A 23,628-nucleotide genomic window follows, 5' to 3' on the forward strand; every position below is an offset into this window, starting at 1 on the left:
CCTAGAAACTATGGGACGCATAAAACAAATTCAACATGAGAACAAAGCAAAAATACAAACACTGTCATAGCAACTGGCTTATGGCTGAGTGAAGGAACCAATTATTTCCATTAATCAACATGCTGAGAAGATTTAAAATGCAACTTTGAAAAATCAGGCTAGATCTCAGAAAAAAACTTTATAAAAGCTTGGTTGCCAAGGGAGACTGAATCACTGTCACAGGGGATTTTTCAGGACAGACACTAGACCTGTGTTCCTAAGGTAGAATGAAATCAACCCTGCCCTCATGCAGGTAGACAGACTGAAATAGTATCTCTTCCCTCCCCAAGCAAGGGCCAGATCCTCAGCAGGTGTCAGTTGGCATAACTCCATTGAACAGAGCTGCAGTGACTCACACCAACTGAAGCGCTGGCCTCCCAGCTGAAAGGGAAGCTTAGCCTGGTTTGAAACTGACCTTCCGAGAAGTGCTCATACCACAGTGAGGCTAGGCAGGATAAAGGCCTATCCAGACAGACAGATGATACTGAGGACAGAGAGAAAATGAGGAGGGAAGAAGACTGTTGTGTTCAGCTGGCCCTTTTCCTTCCCTCTCCCTCAATCTCCATTCGTTCAGACAGGAACCATGACAGTAACTTGGAGGGGCAGTTCCATTCTGAATGGGATGACTGTGTACAAATGTCATCATGGCCTCTATGTCAATTATTTCTCTGATTCGGGTCCAAAATGCTCCCTTTGCAAGCCCTAGCTGCCCATGTCCCGAATTCAGCCTGGGTCCTGAGAGTCAAGCTAGGTTCGTTCTGAGTCAGGCATCCTCATCACCAGTAATAGAGATTCACGGTCTTCCAAGGTAATGCTCAGGGAGGAATATGGAACCGAGTAACAAAGGTTGTCGGTGTTTTGAGAGTCAGAATAGACTCCAGCTCCCCCTACCATAGGTGGGTTTCAGTCCCTCTAGTCAGCAGCTCTGACTCTGGATACTCAGAGGGAGCAGGTTAGTGGAGTAAGAAGGTGTCACGTTACCTGTATTGCCAACCCCAAACACTCAAATGAATGATCCAGGCCCCAGGACTTGAGAGATTTTTTATAAATACATCTGGAGTTCTTTTCTTTGCCTTCTGGTTTCTGAGCCTTTAGGGGGCACTTGGGTCAGGTTTTCAGACTTTTCCCTGCTCTCAAAAGGGCAATGAAAGCTGCGATTCTCCTGTAACCCCTGACCCTAGAGCTGGGGCTGTAAGAAAAACACCCCCTATTGCAAGAAGTGGCCCGTGTCACACTGGGGAGCAGAAGCAGACTGTCTGGCTTAAAGCCAGCTCACGTATGTCAACCCGTTACAATCACACCTCCCATTTCAGTGGAGACACACCCACTGTCTCATAGCCAAGTCTCCCTTCACAGGCTGCGTGATGCTGGTCTGTGTCCCTTGAGGCTGCAGACAAGGGAGAACCGTAAGTAACTTATTCTAGCCCGTTTTCATCACTCGATTACTCAGACATGCTTTCTACTGCTTGCTACTATTTATTGCCATTACATGGGATTAGATGTAGCCTTTTGTCACCATCATAAACTGACACTCTGGTGCTGCCAGTAACAGGTGGGACAGGATCAGAGCTGCCACTGGGGCTGGGAGGTTAAAGCTGGCTAATGCAAATGCTATTAAGGCTGTTGCCACAGACAAAAGCAGAACAAAATACTCCTGAAAGTCCTGCCACAATTACCTCTTTCATGGGCAATGAGGCGGCACAGCCACACAAGCAGTTGTTCTATTCAACTGTCCGGGGCCTTGTTTGTTACTGTGCCATCTTGCCTGAATAAGTTACGTCTGTTGGGATCTGTGCCGGTGCAATACCAGAGGAACGTACAGTGTATCGAGTAGCTGGAGTGGCAGGAGATGCGGTGGCTCAGGACTGAGGTCTGTTGGCAGCCTGGGGGACTGGACAGTTGAAGGTGCTGCAGGCCAGAACTGAGATGCACTGACAGAGTTTCTGAGGTGCACAGAGCTAGAGCAGAAGGGGATGCTGCAGGCTAGGATTGAGGTGCATTAGGAGATGCAACAGCTCAAGTCAGGATTGAAATACATGGGCAGAGCTATGTAGGAGGAACTCATGAGTGAGCAGTGAGGGATACTACAAGGTCAGTGCTGAGGTGCACTGGCAAAGCTATGTGGGCTCCTCAGAACGGGAGCAGCAGGGCATGCACAGGAGCAGCAGGTGGGCCGAGGTGCATTGGCAGAGCCGTGTGTGGGGCCCAAGCTTGAAATAGCAGGGAGCGCAAGAGAACAGGTGAGGACTGAGATGTTTTGACGCTATGCAGGGGAAGTTCACCGGGCCCCTATGCACAGTGGGGCTAGCTCAGGTCACTTCGGATAGTTCTTTAATTCCATGAGCATGAAATGCGTTTATATTTTAAAACAAATAAAATGCAAAAGTGTTAATCTGTTGATGAGCACGGAGGGTTAGACCCTTAGAGCCCCTTCATACGTTACTCCTTTATGCCCTGTCCTTTTGGCAAATCTTAAAGAACCCTGAAATCCCTCCTCCTCTTGCAATAACCTGGAAGCTGAAGAAGGTGGCTGCGTTTAACTTGGTGCAGCTGAGTTTACTGAGCTTAGCGTGAGAGCCAGAGGGTGCAGTGTTATTTACAGTGACTTCCTTCCCAAAACAGCAGTGAGCTTTATAAACACAGGCCAGCCTGACATCTCATTTGTCTGGACTGCTGCTGGGAGATCCTGGAAAAGCTAGTGGAGAGTCCTGGCAAGTCTTTTCCATTAGGTTCTAGTTAATAGGAGTTACATGCATGGACGGATCCAAGACTAGAGACCTTCCCTCTGATTGCATTTTTCCTTTGCCAGCCAAGGAACGTGGAGCCTTTAAGATGCTGTGCTCCCTGCCTCCCACAACAATAAGTGGTAATTAGAGCTGGGAACACTCAGCTCTTTGCAGGAGCCAAACATGCCAGCAAAGCACATTAACACTGTGAGCTCTTTGGGGCAGGGACTGTCTTTGCTCTGTGGTTGTCCAGTGCCTAGTGCCATGGAGTGCCATGACTGGGGCTCCTACATGCTACTGCAACACAAATAATAAGCAATAAGAATGACAAGTTTGAGAGAGTTATATTAGGGGTGGGGAGGCATTTTCTTGCCCTGACCTTGTTTTCGGGGGCTTAAACCACACTCAAAACCCCCTCGCTCTTTGGGATGAAATTTCTTATGCTCATTCACAGGCACAATGTCATTGGAACGGTTGCTAAAATTCCAGCTGGCTGTTACCAGAGTCCTGGTGAAAACCCCTTGACCCTTAGTGCTAGTTCTGCCTTGCGGGCGAAGACTGGTTCCCCCTCTGGCTGAGGCTGTGCCGCAGTTTTCCCTGCAGACCTGAAGGAAGCACAGAAATCCCGTCGCTCCCTTTTCTGTGCTCTAGCAGGCCCCCTCGGAAGGAAACCACCTCACTCTATGAATATTTTAAGAGCTCAGCGGGGCTGGTGCGTGTGCTTTGCTGTTGTTATGGATCTTGCCCCAATAGGGGAGTTCTAATAATAGATCCTGTGCTGTGGAATGAGAGGGCAAGGGGCTGATTCTTAGAAGAAAGCTCTTTGTCTATACAAGAGATTGTACAAATCCACTCATGTCCCCGCAGGGTATTAAAGGGGAAATGAAGCGGGATGTGATGCCTGTTGAGAGCAGCTGATCGCAGGCCCCTTTTCCCCTCCAAACCCACAGTGCTATGCTTTTAAGAAAGATGCACCTTTTATTCAGACAAATCGGCATCACCGGTTCCTTGGGATTCAAAGCTTCAAGACTTCATAGAATTTCAGGCCCAAGGGGACCATTAGATCATCTTATCTCCCATGTAGCACAGGCCATAGACTCTCAGCCAATTACTGAGCCCAATAATGTGGATGCGCCTGTCCCTTCTGCCTTACTGTCCATGCGTTGTTCGTCCTGATCACACTTGGCTCTGATGAAAAGTTGGCCCAGACACAGCCTTCGGGGTCGCGTTTTCCTATCTGCGCATCCTGGAAACCCCATGTTTCCTCAGGGAGCTCTGACTTCTTCTCTCCCCCTTTCTGACAGAAAAAGGAGTAGGCAGCCATCACGACCAACAGCCCATCCCTGCTGCAAAAAGGAACCACGTTGTAACTGGGGCTGGGGACAACTCTGGTGGAACTCGTCCCCACCCCCATCCCCCAAGACAGCTAACGTTGTAGTGCAGATGGGATTGTGGAGCAATGCTCTGGGCTCCCTGGGTGAAAGGTGCTAGAGAGGCACAACGTAGGGTTGTTACCCGAGTGATGTGTGGCTGCTCAGGGAGGTGGAGGAGGAGAAGCTTTGGCAGGGGACAAAGCACTATTAAGCCTGGTGGGCTGGAAGTTCAGTTGCAGTGATGCTGGGGCCTCGTGTCTGCAGGCGCAGATTAAGACTCCGATTCAACAAAGTCCTTTTGCACATGTGTAAGTGCTTTGCTGAATCAGGGCCTAAACAGCACAAAGATCAGCCATGGTGACAGCACAAATCAAAGCCTCCCAGCAAGCCGATGCACCATCAGTCTGTGCTTCTGAGCTCAAGGAAGGCAGCCAAGCATCAAAGGGGGAGACCAAGGGGGCGCTGCCACAAGGCACTTAGCTTCCAACTCCCAAGCCACATATTGATCCCCTTTTAAAACCCCTCTGCCACCCATACAGCGTATCACCACCCCAGAGCCTGCTGGCTCTTTCCCCAGAGTGCCTAGCAATCACTGCCCCAGGCAACAGCAGCATGCGTGGGGATTCAGAATGGCCTTTCATCTTGGCTTTTCTAGCTGTCCCAAGGACACTGAACTCAGACCACAGACACTGGAAAAAGCATGTAAGGGGAGGGAACAGGATTTTCCCTTCTCGAGAGAAGTGAGATAACTCATATCCAGCATGGTCTCCATTGGCCAGTGCAACTGGTTGGGCTGTACCATCTGCCCCAGCAGGCAGGCAAGAGTTCCAGTGAGAACTTTCAGAGCCAGCAGCAGTTCAAGGGTGGGCCAGGCCTGGCTGGGGAGTTAACGCCCAACTGCCAAGTATTTTAAGGTAGGGGGTAGCTGTAGCTCCCCATCGTGTTTCCCCAGGTGAAATGAGATGGCTGTGTTTGCTTCAGCTCCCATTCCTGACCTAGCCCCTGGAGCTCCATTGTAGTGCCAAAGGGCCCAGTTCTCAGTGGCACACAACGCTGACAGTGGAGATGAGTCTAAATATAGGTGGGAAGGCCCCCTTCCTCCCCCAGGAACACCTGCTATGCAGAGGGTCTCCCTGCCTGCTGCACAGCTAACATAAGCCTTGCTTTCAACCTCTTGCATACTGAGTGTGTGTGTCAAGGGTGTGCACTGCCCTGTGGCTACTCTCTGGTTCCCAGGGCCCATGAGAAGCAAAGTAGAAACTATAGCAACCCAGAGGTTGCTCTAATTTACACCTGGGGCCAGGCAGGCTCCTACATAGCCCCAGAATACAGGAGGCACAAAGGTGGTTTCAAGCCACCTTTCCCCCTCATCAACCATCTTGTGCCCCAAGCACAAGAACAGAGCAGCCAGGTTCAAAGTATCTCCCTTTGTAAAGGAAGGTGGGTTTTTTGTGCCTACCTCTGTGGAGAAATCTAGCGTTGCGTTTAACTTTTGAACTTCCCTCCTTCCAGTCAGCTGAGGAGCAGCCACTTGATCAGGGTGGAATGTCTAACCCTGAGAAGAGAAAAGGGAACCCTCTCAAAAAATGCCTGAAGTGCCAGGTAGAGCTGGGCAGAGCCTCCTTCAGTATGCAGGGTCTGTGTCCTCACTGCAATGCCAAGGCAGGAGAGGACCAAAAGAATCAGAAAGGCAAGAGGTAAGGAAGCAAGCTTAACAAGAGGGAGCAACACTGGAGTGCAGTGTAGCCATTTTATCCACTGCCATCTGGCAGCGGCACCTAGGGCTGTGCTTGTATCAGTAACGATGATGTAGCCTAGACGTGTACATGGCTGTTCCCTGCCCCAAAGAGCTTCTGGTGGAGCTTCCGCAAAAATAATATAGGCCAGGGACAAAGGCAATGGCCACAAGGTTTGGAACAGAGGCTTTGTGAAAGCAGGGAGATTTGAAGAGGGAGGTGAAGGCTGGCTCATGGAGATGGGCATGTGTTTAGCTACCGAGAGAGAGGGATTTGGCAAAGGGAGCAGCTGGCTGAGAGAACTGGGAGGAGCGCAGAGGTGCGAGACAGGGTGAAGGAGGAAATAATAATAATGTAGATTGTCAGAGCACGGGATCAACATGAACTAATTTATCCTGCCACGCACCTGCTACGCAATGTCCCCATTCACAGAGCGGGAAGCTCGGGCACAACGGAAGTGACTTGCCTGAGGTCCCACAGCAAACCACACCCACACTGGGAGCTCCTAGGCCTGTGCTTAATCCACTGGCCCACACTGCTTCTGCAAATGAAAGCAGGGAGGCAGTCAGGGCTGGAGTTGTGAAGAGCCTTGAGGGGGATGCCCGTCTAAATCCAAAGGTGGAGTCTTGCTTCTCACATGACTGAAGGAGATGAAACGCTGTCTACATGGGTGGGGGGAAGGGCTTGCTGAGAGTGGACACCTCTGTTTTACTTTAAAGGTGTATATTGGTACAAACCAGATTTTGCTGGAGGAATCTGTACATTAGTGTGTGCAGTTCTCTCTTTTGGCCTGATTGATTAGACAGCATTCAGGGTCTTGCAGGTTGTCTCTGTTAGGAGAGAAATCAGAGACAGTCAGATATTTCTTTATGTACACTCTTTGTAAATAAACAGGATTAAATTGCAGCAAGGAGGTTTAGGTTGGACCAGTGATGAGCTGCCAAAATCTTAACAACCGGTTCTCTATAAAAAGTTCTGATTTAAGGGGGGGAGGGGCCAGGGAGAGATCGTCGTGGGGCCGGAGGCCCCTGCAGGGCCTGGGCCAATTGCCCCACTTGCCGCCTCCCCTCTTCTCTGGCCAGCCCTGGAGCTTGCAGCAGCCCCCCCTGCCCCCACCTTGCTGGGCCATTCAAAAAGTGGCAGCAGGACAACTCCAGAGCTCAGCTGAGCTGCCCAGCTGATGCTGGCTGCTGGCCACGCTGCAGCTGGGGGGAAGCGGGGGAAGGGCCGGGGGAGCCTCAGCCTCCCCAGCTGGGAATCCTGGGAGCAACAGGATGGTCCGGCCTGCAGACCAGAGTTCTTTGCCCACCCCCTGGCCCTTTAACAACCGGTTCTCCACAGAGGTCTAATTTTAGCAACCGGTTCTTGAGAACCTGTGGGAACCTGCTCCAGCTCACCACTGGGTTGGACATTAGGAAAAACTTCCTGTCAAGGTGGTTAAGCACTGGAATAAATTGCCTAGGGAGGTTGTGGAATCTCCATCACTGGAGATTTTTAAGAGCAGGTTGGACAAACACCCGTCAGGAATGGTCTAGATAATACTTAGTCCTGCCACGAGTGCAAGGGATTGGACTAGATGACCTCTCATGGTCCCTTCCAGTTCTATGATTCTATGATTGCCTCAAAGTCCTATTTCCCTGAACACAGCATGAATCAAACAGAAGGTTCACAGTTCTAAGTCTCTTTCCAGCCAGCACTCTATCCAAAAAGCTCTCCCTCTTGGCTTTTTCTCAGGGCCATAATACCACTGCTTCTCTTCCTGTCTGCTTGACTTTCCTGCTGCCGTCTCTGTCTGCTTCTGCTCAGAGGCACATCTACCTCCATCAAATACTACACAGGGAAACCTCTCTGCCCACACAGCTCAGTTTCTGCCTAGCTTTGCATATGTTGGCGACCCCTATGGTTTCAGCTGTCTTACTTGAAAAAGGAGCTTAGCTGCTTCTTACTTTTATCCTGATTGAAGGGCAGCCGTTACATCCACCAGCTTCAGTGAGGTTTCACCCAACTTCCAAAGCTCTATCCAAGCTGCAGAACTACCAGGCTAGATTCCTCTCCTAGCCAAACATCCTGTCACGGGGTGAAGGCTGAGTGCTGCAGGGTTGTTTGAATGGTAATTGCTCTGTAAAAAATCCTGCTTAGCCAGTTCTCCTCAGGATCCAGGGGAGGGTAGTGCAAACCCAGCCATTAACAGGCAGCTTTTCCAGTCTCATGGGGAGGGAGCCTGTCCTGGAAGGCTTAGCCCACATCACTGGTGGATTTCCTGAACAGCTCATCCTGGTGCCTGCCAGGAGCAGATGAGTTATTCTCCAAAGTCTCCTCTACACTTCCCAAGGGTGAAATTTGCCCTTTGCAGAGGGCCAGCACCAGTCCTAGACATCCAGTAGCACTTTGGCCCTCTGTACAGGGATGAATAGCACCCAGGACGCACTTCCACCAGTGCTAGCATCAGCGAGGCTGCAACAGTGCTGGACCACTGTGGGGAGAATGTCTGAAAACCCTCAATGAGGACTGATACGTAGCCCTAGATAGCACCCATCCATGGGTGTTAGCTGCTCTTGTCTTGGGCAGAAAGTGGCTCCAGGCTGGGGCAGACAAGATCTGCTGCCTGATAGGACCAGGTCCATCACTGAGCATAGCTCTACTGCTGGTATCCGGAAGGCGAGTTAGACCCGGTGTCCTGGTTCAGTTCCATCTCTGAGTGTTAGCTGGTTTTACATTTCCTGTGCGGGCTCCCAGACTTTATGCTGAGTTTAATCATCTCCTGACATCCAGATAGATCTCCCGCACGTTCTGTTACACCTTAATAAAATTCATTATTTGTTTGTTCTACTACTCTCCCCCCCTCAGCCTGTCCCCCATGGGATTGTGCTGTTTGGGAAAGCACTGGTAGTTACTGTCCTTGGAGGATGTGTCATTCATCCATCCACAACCCCGGAAGAAGGTATGGGGGAAAGGGAATTACCTGCTGAGTTGCTACTCTGACTCAGAAGGAGAGAGGGTCAGAGTGGATCAGCCTAGCAGAAATTGCCCCATTTCAGCAGGGTCTGTATACCAAAAGAGGCATAGACCACAGGGCAAGAACATTTAACCCTTCATTCCCATAAACACTTCAGCAGCGGACTTCAGAGTGCACAGGGTTAAATTCAGCCCTGATGCGAGTGCCTGGAGTCCATGGGGATAGCGGAGGGCTCGTTTCTTTAAGCCAGAGAAGTTGGATGCCCAAAAGAACAGGTGAGTTTGGGCTAAGGGGCTGCAAGTTCTTAGGCTGCTGTCGTATTTAGGAGTGACACTGGCTGAGGCAGAGCAATGAAACTGCTCAAAATGCAGAGGCTGAGTCAGTAAAGACAGGGAATTATTACTCCAGCTCTGTTGTTTCATGAGGGAGGAAAGATAAGCGCACGCCAAAGGGTGTGTTTGTCAAATCAAGATGATCCCCACAGAGCTGGTGAGTGGAAAAGGTGGAGGTCTTCCCCTCAACTCTCTGCCCCGCAAAGCTTCTGCTGTCAGCAGTGAAGCCAGATTCACAGGCAGGAAATAATGTCTCAGCTCTTTAGGTGAGGACTCTCTCACATGTGCCCATATCCCCTGCTGGATAACATCATCTCGCCAGAGCTGAACTGAAGGACTCCTCTGTCCTGGGAAGGTGGAGAGGTTTGTGAGAGGTGGTGAATGCTTAGTCTGAGAATCATCCAGACTGCTTTGAGCTCTGTTTCCACTGGAAAGTCTTCTGTGCAGACACTTCCCTTTGACACACTGGTGCACCAGCTGTTTATATGTTACTGTAAATGGCAAATGGGGAAAGAGATGCAGGCAGTGACCCTCCTGGGGTAGTCAGAGATATTTCTCTCTCTCAAAAGCCCAGGGATTTCTGTGCACTAATGTGGATTAATAAACTGCTGCACTGCATGCACACTTCCTCATGGAGTTCTTGGCAAGAGTCTGTCTCATTTACAAATTCCCTCCTCCCCCTCGACCTGAAATGAATATTGGAAACAAACGGTAAAAGGTCAGGTTATGATGTGAGACTAGATCCCAGTGTTCTTTGGGTTTCTCTAGCGTGACTACATTGTTGTTTTCCACATTGGTTTTGGGTCCAATCTCTGCCAGGTAGGGAAGGGAAGTTAGTTCCTTCTTGTGACCGACAGACGTTAAGAGACATTTTCAGTGACTGAAATTTACCTATACACTCAGTTAGAAACTCATCTGCACCCACCCAGAGATACAACATGCACAGTTTCTATGCTGCCTTTTGAAAATCAGCCCCTAAGAAAAAAATGAAGGTGATGTCTCCTGGCTCCCCCCGCTTCTCTGTACAGCAACAGCTTCCCAGTGAGAAGAGGGGCTCAGCCTGAGGCCTTTAAAGGGCTAAAAACCATGAAAAGTCTCCAGAGGAATCCCACAGCCTTAACAGATCTCCTGAAAGCTTTCCCCAACAGGCCCATTCCCAGTCGGATCCCAAGGAGCAAGCCTGCCATGCAATAGAAAATGAGCCAAGTGAGCCACCTGCTGGTCAAGACAGGGCACGGCCAAGGAATCTAGGTCAGGAGAGCCTCATCAGCCCAAGCCGACGCCGCGGCCCATGATTTGCACAGTGCCTTCCCCTTTCCCAGAAATGCTCCAAGAGCAAAGTCTCCACACGCCGACCCATTGCTTTTCCAAACCGGCAGGATACTCCAGCGTCCATTATGAAGCATTGCCACAAATAATCAGAACTATTCTGCCAGGCGCATCAACCACCTAATGCTACATTATCCTGCGCCCCGATGTGTGGAATCCAGCCATTCACAACGTGCCATGCAGCCCTCAGTGCAAAGAAGTGAGGTTCCATGCTAAGATCAGATTTGTCTTTAGTCTCACATCACGGGCAATTTGTTGAGATCAAGATCCTTCTGTGAAGCCCTCCCATCCCACCACAGTGCCAACCCTGCCTCTCCTTCTAGAAACGACTGCACAGGGCATGCGCACATGGAGAAGTTGTATGGGGAAAGAGCTAAGAAACAAATGGAAATGCAAATATTTGAATGCACTGTGGGGGTGCTGCATTAGGGTCCCCCCCCCTCCATTCTGTACCTGGGCTGTTTGCATCCTGTCCCTAGATTTTGGCCTTTCCATGTATTTACCTGCCTGCCTGGTCTCCCACTGCTCTTAGACACCCCCCTCCCCCGACACTTTGCAGGTTAGCCCAGGATGCTGTGTGTTTGCTTCCCCTCCCCCCTTCAATTTTGGTTTCATATGCAAATATGGATCAGGGTTGAATTTACGCCAAAAGAAATTTGCCTGCCAAGCAAAGAAGTGAAGCTGCTGCAGAGGGGGCAAAACAGCCCTTGGAAACCCTTCAAGAATCCTTGCCTGGGCTGCAATCACTGCTTGAACAATGACAGATGCTTCCCCATTGCAACAGAAGCCATTCTGTGCTCACCAAGAACCACTGGTCTAATGCATTTGGACTCAGTGCCTTTACTATGTAAAGCCAATACTCCGACTGCGGCGGGGCAATCGCGGATTGTGCTTTTCCCAGCACCTCCAACTGCTGGAGGTTGAAGAGGTGGAAGGAGAAAGGAAAAGAAAGATGAGAAAAGTGGCAGCTGTGATCCCTTTCGGGGGGAGCAGGAATGCCGCCCGTTACCTTTCCTCTCCCTGCCTGGAGCACTGTGTTAGAATCCTGGGAACGCCGCTAGCCAGGGAAATCCTGAATGGCGAGGAAGTGAGGGATCCTGACAGGAATTGACAATCAGTTTTGTGAATAGCTCTTGAATCATGTGGTTTCTTTCCGGTGCTGACCTCCCGCTCCCGCCCGACCCTGTTACCAGCGCGCTTGGAGCTCTGCCAACGCTCCTGGGCGATGCTGCACAGGACAGCAGGGCTTTGCACTGTGCACTAATGAGCAAGTCACTGGCTTCTGGGGAAGTGTCACTCGCATGGTTGAGGGTAGAAGCTCTTCATAGGTGAGGCCTGCAAACTGATAGCTATGGGATAACATCATGGCAGCATGCAAGGGAAAAGGCCAGAACTTATTCTAGCTGGAGGAGGAACTTCCTTCCCCGACTACTGGCTGCAGGGAAAGTGATGCTGCTGGCACTGGGGAAACCAGGCAGGAGGTAGAGAATAACCAGAAGCATGAAAACAGTGGTTGCAGAGGCTACATCGGCTGGAGGAAGGTGACAGTGGGGAGGTTCAGAAAAGTGAGGTAAGTTAAAGGGCATCCTGTTGTCTTCTCTCCCTGTAGGTTGGGGAGGCCACCCTTTGGGCCTCAGCTACAAGATCTCCCCATCGATGTAGTGCCAGTGGTGCAGACCAGTTGCTGGTGCTTTACCAGCATGTTGTCTAGACCTGCTGTGAGCAGGGCGGATGACAGGAAAGTAAAAACACACAAGTCCAGTCTACACTAGCATCCCTTCCATTGCTAGCATCAGTGCTGGAGCGAAGGGAGAAGAATTTCAGACTTCAGTATAAAAGCCACCATAAACATACCGCTCGCCATCTTCCCACAGAGGAGTTTTCCTTGTCTGAGGCATATTGGGGTTATGAGATTAGCCACTGCACCTCCCGTTATTAGCCATATTCCAGGGCAAGGGTAGTGGCTGTTATTTAAGGAATGGCAGAAGAGCATATAGTGCTTTAACGAGATGAGATTCTTGCCCTGAGGAGCTTACACCCTAGCCTGACACACAGGACAACCACCAAGGGAAAGAGCTGTGGCAATATGACAGTCCCTCTCCCAGCCAATCCCTCTGCCTGCTCTGCTGATCACTGAAGTGAGACTTTCATTAGCAACGATTTCTGTGAAATGTACAGGGAAAGATCTGACTGGTCTCATTCCCTTTACTCAATCTCTCCTTCCTCGAGACATCTGTCCTGCACTCCTGACTCCATACAAGCCAGTGGGAGTTTCGCCTGATCAGGTGACCAGAATGAGGCCCTCCCCAATCTCCTGAGCTGAACTGCGGGCAGTAGCTTGCATTTCCTGTTTGGAATATTTGCAGTCTAGGATTTTCAGAAGCAGATTTCACTGTGACGCGTGCAAAGGCCCTTCTTCAAGTCTAACGTCCAGCCATTGAGCCATCCCCAGCACTTCCTAAAACGACATTAACACCCGGAATTACATCAGCAGCTGAAACGTACCAGTTTTATAAATATTTCCCCTGAGGCTGTTGGGGCTGAGCCATCCGGCTAAAACTCAGGATGAAGGAGTATTTAACCTTAATCCTCAGTTTCTTCTTCATCTCTTTACCCAACCTCCCCACCAACCATCACCTTAGCCTTCTGAGGTCACATGATGGGCCTGTGTTCAGGGCAGGACGCAAAGAGAAAGGAAAAGTTGGCTTTTATGCACTCTTGGTAGCTCTGCAATTCTTTGTTCAGCCCCTGGAGTCATTTAGGGCAGCGTTAGAGCTCTCCTGACTCACATTGGGTCACCTATGGCCCCAAAAGCTAGCACCTGGAAATAGCCAGAGCAGAGAGACTCTCCTGCCAATCCTTTTCACTGGCCACTCCCCTTCTCAGCTGGCCAGGGCTGCTGAGTTTAAGGCCTGTTTGTCAGTGGAGTGGCACAAAGGGGCTGTATCATACTGAAGCAATAGGCCTTGCATTTCCACAGCCTGAGAAGGTCACTGCTGTGGGCCCTTGGAATGAGCTTGGCAGAGCTAACCCCAGCCCTTGACTACTTAGGAGGGGCTCCATTTACTTCAGTGGGGAATTTGGCCCTCAGCGGCTCCCTCAGAGCAGGTCTGTCCATTGTGGCAGTAGACCCTGCTTTGTTTATTACAAGCAATAGGGAGCTTTATGGCTGACGGGTATTTTTCTGCTGGCAGGATACATGGGTTGGAGAGAAGAATCTCTCTCTACTGCTGAAGTCCTTTTTCGGGCAGTCAGTTTTCAGCCCTGGTGGTGTCCCCTTAAACTCATCAGTCATGATTGTTGCAGCTGCTTTTTGGCTCATGTGCCCAGGAAATTCTGTTTAATTCTTTTCTGTGGCTGATAAGATCTGAGGAGGGACAGAAGTAAGCACGCTAATGCTGCCAAAAAGGCTCCCCTAGTGGCCTGTTTGCTTTAGAACTCGATACCCTGCCTAGAAGGCTGGACAGATCCTCTGCATAGGCAGGGGTCAGCTCAGTCCCTGAGAGATTGCAGTCCGGGCTCCCTTCTGAGCCAGAATGCAGAATAAACAAAATACGAATGGATTTCGGTATATGGCAACTGCCAGAAAGTGAGCTACGAACAATGAGCAGTTGCATCAGGAGGCAGTTCCTTTTCCTGGATGTCATTTCCTGGCACGGGTCCATCTGAATATGGCATCTTTGGCAGCTCGAAAATTCAGTGCTGAGCATGGTCTGTGAGGGAACTAAATCAGTTTCTGCCTCACACGGCGCTTCACCTTAGGGGCATTTAACCACAAGTCATAGAAACAGGTGGGTGCTGAGGAACTGAATTTTAGTTAAGTCACAAAGGCACTGGTAATCAGGACCCCGCACACAGCATTTGCAGCGTCAGCTAAGTTAAATCCGTTGCTTTCAGTGGCTCAGAATCAGAGACAGAAATAACTGATAGTTAGCAGATAAACCAAATAAATGCCTACTAAGCATGAACAGGAATCAAGAGTGCCAGATTTCCAAAGCAAAGGCAGAATTCCAAGTGAATTTCACAGTGAGCTCCCTGCTTAAAGACAGTGTGTCTTTTCCGTGGTCTCAGAACAGGGTGTGCTGTACAAACGCTGGCAAGTTACAGACAACTCAGATACAAACCACACCGGAGAAGGAGCTGGCTCATGGAGTTACTGACATGGCTGAGAAGATCTGACCATTCTAAACAGTTCGGAGAAGTTGATCACAGAAATAAGCCCCAGAGTCAAATGGCCCAGAAAGCTCATAGAAGGTTTGAATTTCACACCTTTAATTCCTTATCGCCAAGCAGTTTAAATGAACACTTCATTATATACATTTCAAAATGAAACTGACAAACAAATGCCAGCTGAGATCAGTATGGACTCAACGACCTAGCACTGCCCCCTCCAAGGGCCTTTCAGAGGAGACAGAAAGCAGATACCCTGACCATTTGTGGGTCCAAAGTCAGCCATGGTATACACAGGCGGAACTCCACTGAGTGCAAGAGCTGAATCTGGCCAGGATCAAAGATCCCATGATGTTTTTTAGGAACAGAGGAAAGTTAGGGACAGGGTTCAGTAACATTGGAGCTCAAGTCATTAAAATCAAACCAGTTTCCATTCACTCTGCAAACTCAGGATGAAACCTGCTGTCCTCACATGCCTTGCTCTGACATTAGACCAAATGCTAGCAGGACTTTCTCTTTGCTGCTATCTGCTGCTACAGATATAGGTATCTGTTCCATACCTATCAGAGCAAACACAGCGAAGTCGGAGGTCTTCTGTTGTGTGGTGCTCACAGGCAGGTTTTTCAGGTGGAAATTCACTCCCAGCATGATGACTGCTGCACCACTTCAGCCCTATAAGTGGAGCTGGGCAGACAAGGCCATGGGTGAAGCAGCCAGGTGGTGGAGGTGGGGACTCTAGAGCTGTTCCAAATAGACTGGTGTGGGAGATAGCAGGGCAGAGGCACTGTAGTGATTTCATCCAAGGGACATCTCTGTCACAACCCATTGCAGAAGGCTCTCCCCTCCCTACAGCCTAAGAACATAGCTGGAAACAGCAAAGATAAAGCTTTTTCTGCAGAAAAGGGCGCAGCCATTTCTCATTATGTTAACTCCTAAAGGAGAGGGCTAAAAAGGGACAGTCAAGTGCCTCATCTTCTTTGCTTCCAACTGCAGAGAGTGTAATAATGGCCGGACACACCGGGGTGCTGATAAGAGACTGATCTTTATTGTCTGGCCCCACTCACCAGACACAGGTCAGTGTTACAAGAGACGCCCTTTCACACAACAAAGGGTGTTCTGCAAATCTAGTGGCTGGTATTAGATGGCCCAAAGCAAAATGATCCAGAACTGGTTTTTTTCATGCCGCAGCTAAACTCCATGTGATCATTTAACCCGAGGAGCTCGGAAGAGGATGTAGCGAGGTTTCTCTGAGGACCTGTCACCTCAGCACTGTCTCTTCCCCACAGGGATTCCTATGCATTTGGAAATGCAAGCGAAGTAATGGAGATTGAGCCCTCGTACACTGACTTTATTTCCTGTGATCGCACTGGGCGGAGGAACGCTATCCACGACATCCAAGGAGACGCAACCTCCATCAGTATGCGGAAGCTGGCAGGTGACATAGGCGAGCTCTCCATTGAAGGAGCAGGTGAGTGTGCAAGGTGAGGGCACCCCTGAAACATGGCTCCCTGAAAGGCCAAGATATTCAACTCCACACAAATTCAGGGAGTCAGGTGTGACCTGAAAAGCTCACAGTTGGGAAACCCAAGCACATTGAAGAGGAACATCCTAGTGTCACTGCCTTCTTATTTAATGGGTACGTTTGTCTGAACTTGGACTTCCTGTCTCTCTGAGCTCCTTACAGTGAGTGTGATGGTGATTCACGTTCTAATTCGTAATGGGTAAAACACTAACATGCTCCTGTCAAAGCTCTTTGTGTAAACCAGTTCAAGCACTGATGTTTCGTCTGGGGGGCATGTAATGGCAAAGGGCACCGGCAGGGCAAACTCACCCCCACTGTGCTTTAGAATAAGAGGCTCTTTGAAAACCTAAACAGCAGTTGTGTTTCTGTGATTTTTAATAATCAAATTTTTAATGTAATCTTTCCCCTGCAGCCCAAACATTGCAACCATTCTACTGCTGCTGTCACAGTCTGTTGCTTTCACACATGCTGACCAGCTGGGTGTACTAAGGCCAGGGAGCCTAAAAGTGAGACCCACTGAGAGCAAAGGGAAACTGATTAGTCTACCTGCCTGTTGTGTAAACAGCACAAATGGTGACAGTAAACTTTGTTTTTAACATTCCATTTTTATCTTCTGAGCGTTGATTTGTAACAGGGATAAAAATGTGTTTACAAACACTTTTTACACTGATAATACCCCTTTAAGCATGTTACTAGTGGATTCTAATGTGATCCAGCAGCCATAGAGCAAATATATTGGCAGCCAGCTACCAGGAGTTTCATCCAAAAGAACTCACACTGCTTCCTTGTGTGACCCCGTAAGTGCAATGTCCCCCGCTTAGAAAGCGATCTTTGCTCTAGCGCTGCCCTAAGCATTCCAGTTACGTCATCTCAACCCCCTAAAACCCACTTTTGCACCCAGCCTCCTCCCTTTCTCGAATAGCCTTTTGCAGTTTGGTGCATGTTAGAGGTTGCATTCAGCAGCATACAGCCTGCTGCTTTTAGGCCACTGGTTCTCAAACTTTTGTACTGGTGAACCCTTTCAGATAGCAAACCTCTGAGAGCGACCCCCCCCTCCCCCTTATAAATTAAAAACACATTTTTATATATTTAAACACCATTATAAATGCTGGATGCAAAGTGGGGTTTGGGGTGCAGGCTGACAGCTCACAGCACCCACATAATAACCTTGCAACCCTCTGAGGAGTCCCAACCCCCAGTTTGAGAACCCATGTTTTAGGCCCAATATCTGGCCACAGTGAAGTCAATGGTGGCTTTGCCACTGACTTCTGTGCAATCAAGATTTAGTCATTATTGGTCACTCCTTTGAATTTGGGTACATGGCTGTGTACATAAAACACAGCTGGCTATGCAAGCACAGCAGAAGTAGGTTGCTGGTGGTGATTGTGAGTGAGGGAAGGGGTATAAGCTTCAACCTAACTCGTGGCTTCTCTTTTAGTGGAAGTCTTATCAATGTTCCTTTTCATTCGTTAGAAAGGAGAAGGGTGTCAGTCTCCTGTAGGGAGGACAGATGTACATCATGCTATTTTGGATCATGAAAGAGGGAGGCTAACATTTTGGGGCACTCCATCCCCTCTTCCCAAAATGTCTTCTGGAAACAACATGCTTAACCGAAAACCATGGTAGAAAACCACTCTCATTCCCTCTAGTCAAGTTCTCCAGCTGCAGGAGGCAAGTACAGTGGGATCAGAGCCTACAGCCTGAAACCCCTTCTACTCTACCAACAGCCAACGAGCAAGAGACAGCCCTGGAGTGGTTCAAAATTGCTGGTCCAAGTCTCTCCTTGAAAATAACCCAGAAGCTTGAAAATTCCATCCACTTCACCAGGACCTGCTCTGGCATGAGCTTGGGCCACTAAACCCAGCATGGGGGAGTCTCAGTGCCTGAGCTCCAGCCTGAGTGGGAACATCTACACTTCTATTTTTAACTCAGTAGGGTGAGCCCCTCACGTCAAGTCAGTTGATGCGGGCTCAGACTTGCTGCTGCAGGTTTTCGTCTGCAGTGTAGATGTACTCTAAAAGCAGTGGCGTTACAGCTGAAGTGAGTAACCTTTCGTTCTCTTAGTTGCAAGTTTAATCCCTCTCTCTTCCTTTTGGTTTACAGGAAACCAAGCTGCTGCTGCTGCTGCTTCTGAGAAGGAACCTGAAGCGAGACTTGAGGGGCAAGACGGCACCACCCCATCATGAGCGCCACAGGAGTGGGGGGGGGAGGGGGAAGGAGGAAAGAACTGTAAACACTAAATGGGAACGTTCCATCAACTTTGCTGACAACTGAGAGCCAAACCAGAACAATGACTTCTCCCTTTTAAATGCCTTTGCTGTGACCATTCTGTTCAGTTACCTGTAGGAAGCTCATCAGTGAGTGGTACATCCACGAACTCTGCTCCCATCTAGAACGGCTTAGAAGAACACTGCACTGGTGGTAGTCACATGACCCACTCTCAAAGTGCCTCAGTAGCAATTTTCCTCTATAGGAAATTTAAAATATACACTTCAGCCTTTCCTGGATAAGGTACATTTTTTACTCTGTACATTTAGACTGTTTATTTATTTCCTGTTCCCATAGATTAGAGATTTTGGTGCTTCACTTATTTCACCTTCCTTCTGTATCCAGCTTAGAGGTGAACGGATATTTAGCGCTGCCTACACTGACACCTGGGGTCATGGGGATCAGCTGGGGAGGGGTGATGGCAGTTCCTGCTACACTAATATTGAACACTATTAACCTGGGCTGCTGCTTTCTGGGAATCAGAAAAGGACCAAAGCTCACAGGTGCATGGACAAACTCGATCTGCAGGCTCAGCAGCACCACACATGGGCACCATTTGGCATCGTAAGGTTTTAAGATACTGTTAGGAGAAGGGCAGAAGAGGCTTTCTGTGTGTTTTGACAGTTGACAAAATTCAGACTAAGCTCTTCCAGCTTCCATACAGCTCCAAGGTATTTATTTCTGGGAAAGTTTCACACACTCTCTCTTCAGAGACATTTTTCATGGCAAAAATTGTTTGATAAACTATAAGCTTCTTGTAATAAAGAACACACAACTCTCAGATAAAGTTGAGTGGGGTTTTTTGTGCAATGGTCTCTTCCCTGCCCCCCTTCTATCCCCTGAAATGTGGAATCACAAACTCATCACACTAGATCACATCTACGTTGGGAACAGAGGGCAAGGAGCTATTTCAAATGACATCAGTGCAAATGTCCAGCTTCATATGCTCTCAAGTGCTGGAACAACTTCCAGCTGAGAGTGGACTGGAAGCCGGGCTCAATAAATGTAAATCAATCCACTAGTTTGACACTGATGTAATCCTATTTGCTAGAGAGCAGCTCCCCTGGCAGTGGTTATTTATTGTCTCTAGGATTTTAATTTGAACTTTGGAGCACAGGTCCTTCAGGGTCCAACCTCATACGCTCAGCACGATTGGGTTGGCTCAGGACTTGGCTGAGAGACCAAGGTGCAGAAGAAATGCTGCTGGTGTCCTTTCCACTCAGAAGCAACATATATATATATATATATATATATATATATATATATATATATAAAATCCCAGAGCCCATTATCCCCCAGGTTCTAACAATGTGGGTCACATTTGGCTAGAACTATGGTGCAGAATTTGACAGTTTTCTTTTAGTTCTTTAAGCAGAAATTAGAAATAAAATTAAACCAGAATAACATTTCACTCAGGATCTCCAGAATGCGAACAAGTGCCTCCACAGTCCTCCTACCCCTGATTTCTCCTGCCCAGAGCAGGGCTTACTCTGCTCAGCCTGTGGGGAGAGAGGAGGCTTGCTCGTCCCTCTCCTCCACTGAGTGTGGCAGCAGCTCCAGGACACTGCCTCCTGTGTCCTAGTGCCCATCTTCATCATCTTCTATGGGTCCTGGGTCCTGTTTCTGTACAACCGGTGAGTGCCCGTGGAGGGACAGGGCAAGAGGGTTTGGGGGAAGAGGCAGTGGGGAAGGAAGAAGGATGATATAGAGTAGGGGGAAGAGAAGGGTATGGGGGAATGGGGGAGGGGGACAGTGTGGGGAAGAAAGGGGATGGGGTGGGGAGAGGAAGGGGGAAGGGATGGGATGGGGAAATAGATGGGGATGACAAAGTGCCGCCACTAGGGGGAGCACTGCCTTCTTGCTTCTGCAGAAATGGGGCACATGTGCCCTCCCAACTAACCACAGCTACATGTCATCTCTTGGGGGGATGAACATGCTCCAGGCTGCAGCATGCCCTGGGTTGCCCGCAGCAGACAGCAACCGCCTGCCCATCCATTGCTGGCCATTTCCAGACCCTTTTTTTCCAATAAATACATTGGGCTACTTTTGGGCTAGTTTTAAAGTGACTTTGGGCCAGAGGTTCTCAACCTGCATCCCAATCAGCCCAGAGCTGGGCCCGTGTGACATCCTCAGAGCCATACAGGTAGTGCTGGATGCTACAATGGTAAATAGGTTGTAGTGTAGAGAGAGACTAAGGTAGATCAGCAAGGGAGCTAGAGCACCAAAAAGTCACATAAAAATGTTGTTACCACCCCCACAAAGAAAGAGGGCCTTATTTTGCTCTTGTTTACACCAGGATGTAAAACTGGCATAAGCCACAATGGAATTATGCCAGAAAATTCCACCTGTATTTTTGTGCATCAGAAATATAGGAAATCAGATACGTATTTAGTACGTGGGTGCTGTAGGAAGGTATATATGGTGGGAACCATGGAAATACTGATTTATAGTATATGCCTCGGACTGTAAAGGTCAGCATAATAATACCAATATTATGCGCTGGTGCCATGGCATCTCCTCCCCCTATGCTCCCACTAAAGCAAAGAGGAGTCGAGCACGCATGGGGAGAGGTGAATGCACCTTGCCGGCTGGTAGAAGCAGGATTAGGATGGGTTGTTCGGGGCCATCTCGTAGGCTTCATACAGTTTACTGAGAAGCTCCTTCTTTTCTTTCTTAGGCAGGAAGCTGGACTGAGCTGCATTGATGTTCTGGGAGGAAAAGAAAAAAAAACAGATATAGCTGGGTAATACCCACATGTGTGAGTGGGGGGTTGTCCGTGCACAAATCTTTGTGCATCAGTGAGTGTGAGCTAGTGAGTGAGTTGGTGTAAGTCAAATGAGCGCTTTTGTTAGCACTGCTACTCTTGAGTCTTTTCAGCAGCCTCAGTTTTCAAAGGAACCGGTTCCTACCCAGTGTTTGTAAGGGGCTTAAAAAAATGCAAGAGATAAACAATGTGTCTTAAATTCCTTTATCGGGTTCCAGGATGTGCAGTTCAGGGGCCTGATCCAAAGCCTATTAAAGTCAAGGGAAAGACTCTCATTGACGTCAATGAGCTTTGGATCAGGCCCTCATTGATATGCTGCTGTTGTAACAAAGTTCACTACTGGCTTCCCTTAACAATTTACAGAAATGTCTCTCTCCCTAATTTATAAGCTTCCTTTCATTAAACAGAAAGGAACGGCTCGTCTTCTGCAGGAGCCTGCAGCAAAACTGCCCATGGATTTAACGGTATAAAGATCAGAGCTTTCTACAGCTGGAAGGAAGGATTAAAGCATAGTCTACTCTCCAGGAAGACAGACTCTTGCTCCTTAAATGAGGCCCCTGATACAGGCCCAGTGCTTTCTCCTGCAAAGCTGCATTCTGCAAATTCAGCTCCAACACACACAAAGGAAATCAGCTGGTTTCCAAGATATGGTAGGATGCATGAATGCCTGGACAGTACACATCTCCTTTCAACCCAGTGCACCTCTAACGGGGAAACAGGAAAGCATCAGAGGTTACCCACAAACAAGTGAAACTCTATCAGACTATTTTTCTGTCCCTTTATTTTAGGTACAAGGCAGATGAAAAACAGAACTATTAAGATTTTCAGGACACCACACGTGCCAATCTGCATGCAAAAATGTAATGACGGACACGTGACCCTATAAGTAACGGCAAAAGGAAACGGCCACTTTGTAGCCAGTTGGTTTGCATATCAGTTACACTGGGCTAACTGCACGCTCCTGTTGAAAACTGCTGTTATGCCCCACATAATTCAGCTTTTTCTCCCCAGAGTTTTAACTGCACTGAACTCTCTTCCGCAGGGCCAGCTTTAATGCGATTCCCCTGATTCCTGGGAATTGGGCCCCGCGCCTAAGAGGGCACTGCACCCTCCGCCGAAGTGCTGCCGGAAACAGCAGCAACCGATTCAGCTGCCGCTGAATTTCCGCCGCTATCTTCGGCGGCAGCTCAATCGCTGCCGCTGTCTTCAGCAGCATTTCGGCGGCAGCTCTTTCGAATTGGGTCTTGCACGTCCTAAAGCCAGCCCTGTCCTCCGGTTTCATGTTTAAAAATGAGATTTATCTCAGAAATGATGGATCACGTTAGGCTCCAACACGCAGCTTTGCACAGAACACCCCACGACAATCAGGGCCAGTGCCACCATTTAGGCGCCCTAGGCAGTCGCCTAGGGCGCTAGGATTTGGGGGGCGGCATTTTCTTCGTCAGCGACCGCGGCACCCGGATCTTCGGCCGCCCCAGTCGCCGCCGGCATTTAGGCGGAGGGAGCTGGGGAAGGGGGGCGCGGGGAGGGCCGCCTGCAGCAAGTGGGGAGGAGGGCGGAACGCAGGGGAACTCCCCGCCCCAGCTTATCCCTGCCCCGCCTCCTCCCCGAGCACGCCGTGGCTGCTTCACTTCTCCCGCCTCCCAGGCTTGCGGCACCTAAACTGATTGGCACCGCAAGCCTGGGAGGCGGGAGAAGTGAAGCAGTGACGGCGTGCTCGGGGAGGAGGCGGGGCAGGGGTGAGCTGGGGCGGGGGGGTGCCTCAGGGCGGAGTGAGGAGCTGCCGCGGGGGGGCGCCTCAGGGCGAAGGGGGGGAGCGCCTCAGGGTGGGGGCTCGGGGACGGGTGGGGCGCCAGGTGGAAGTTTCGCCTAGGGCGCAAAACATCCTTGCACTGGCCCTGACGACAACTTACCACTCTCTTGAACTCCTCTTCAGTGAAGTCCAGGGACTGCTTAGCTATTTTGTAATCAGTCTCAATTGTAGAGTTCAAAATGAGCGGGCCATCAGAGTTCAGGGAGTAATTAGCTTTATCATTCATAAACCTAGGAAAACAATTTTAAGAGGGACAAATCTTAGAGTTTGCATAGTTTGTGTTTTTCCAAGTGTAAAATACACTGAAAAAACCCCACAGCTTTCCACCCAGTTTGGCTACTTTGTATCCAGCTAGATAGAGAAATTCCTACCAAAGCTGTAGTTTGCATTGCAAAACTTCACGTTGCTATTCACCATCCTACTTTTTAAACGCAACAACAAACCGTTTGTTGGACGGACGTTCAAAGTGTCTGGCCCCGCTACCTGCTCCAGAGCCCACAGCAATGCACTGCAGTCCGGGGCTTGGCCTCCTGTCTGCTCAGAGCAGGGGCCTGACGCAGGCAGAAAGGTCTCCTGAAGGATAAAAATCTATCAGCATAT

The 23,628-nt window shown here is 49.4% G+C and overlaps 2 protein-coding genes across 3 annotated transcripts in view; one reads left to right on the forward strand and one right to left on the reverse strand.

Moving 5' to 3' along the window:
• Nucleotides 1-4,969: 4,969 nt before the first annotated feature.
• PKIG (cAMP-dependent protein kinase inhibitor gamma) lies at nt 4,970-18,815 on the forward strand. 2 transcript variants are annotated; one of them, XM_044984645.1, is made up of 4 exons: nt 4,970-5,052; nt 5,651-5,835; nt 15,948-16,129; nt 18,287-18,815. In XM_044984645.1, exons 2-4 carry the CDS (start codon nt 5,684-5,686, stop codon nt 18,367-18,369), a joined length of 417 nt encoding a protein of 138 aa, XP_044840580.1. In that variant the 5' UTR covers nt 4,970-5,052; nt 5,651-5,683; the 3' UTR covers nt 18,370-18,815. The 2 variants fall into 2 exon arrangements, with proteins under 2 accessions (XP_044840580.1, XP_044840579.1); XM_044984644.1 differs by lacking the exon at nt 4,970-5,052 and adding an exon at nt 5,090-5,219.
• Nucleotides 18,816-19,226: 411 nt separating this feature from the next.
• LOC123347248 (adenosine deaminase-like) overlaps nt 19,227-23,628 on the reverse strand; it is a 32,904-nt gene continuing 28,502 nt past the window's right edge. The window contains exons 10-11 of the mRNA XM_044984643.1: nt 23,129-23,258; nt 19,227-21,159 (exon numbers count right to left, since the gene is read on the reverse strand). Coding sequence (XP_044840578.1) covers nt 21,055-21,159; nt 23,129-23,258 — 235 coding nt within the window. The 3' untranslated portion in view covers nt 19,227-21,054. The remainder of the gene's footprint in view (nt 21,160-23,128; nt 23,259-23,628) is intronic.

The sequence above is a fragment of the Mauremys mutica genome, chromosome 13 (assembly GCF_020497125.1).
Source record: "Mauremys mutica isolate MM-2020 ecotype Southern chromosome 13, ASM2049712v1, whole genome shotgun sequence".
In the NCBI taxonomy this organism is placed as follows: domain Eukaryota; kingdom Metazoa; phylum Chordata; order Testudines; family Geoemydidae; genus Mauremys; species Mauremys mutica.

What these genes read in the sequence shown, in the direction of transcription:
- PKIG (XM_044984645.1), top strand. Translation starts at nt 5,684, where the DNA reads ATGTCTAACCCTGAGAAGAGAAAAGGGAACCCTCTCAAAAAATGCCTG. An exon ending in AAGAATCAGAAAGGCAAGAG is followed by an intron (nt 5,836 to 15,947) that starts GTAAGGAAGCAA and finishes TCTTCCCCACAG; the next exon opens with GGATTCCTATGCATTTGGAA. An exon ending in GCTCTCCATTGAAGGAGCAG is followed by an intron (nt 16,130 to 18,286) that starts GTGAGTGTGCAA and finishes TTTGGTTTACAG; the next exon opens with GAAACCAAGCTGCTGCTGCT.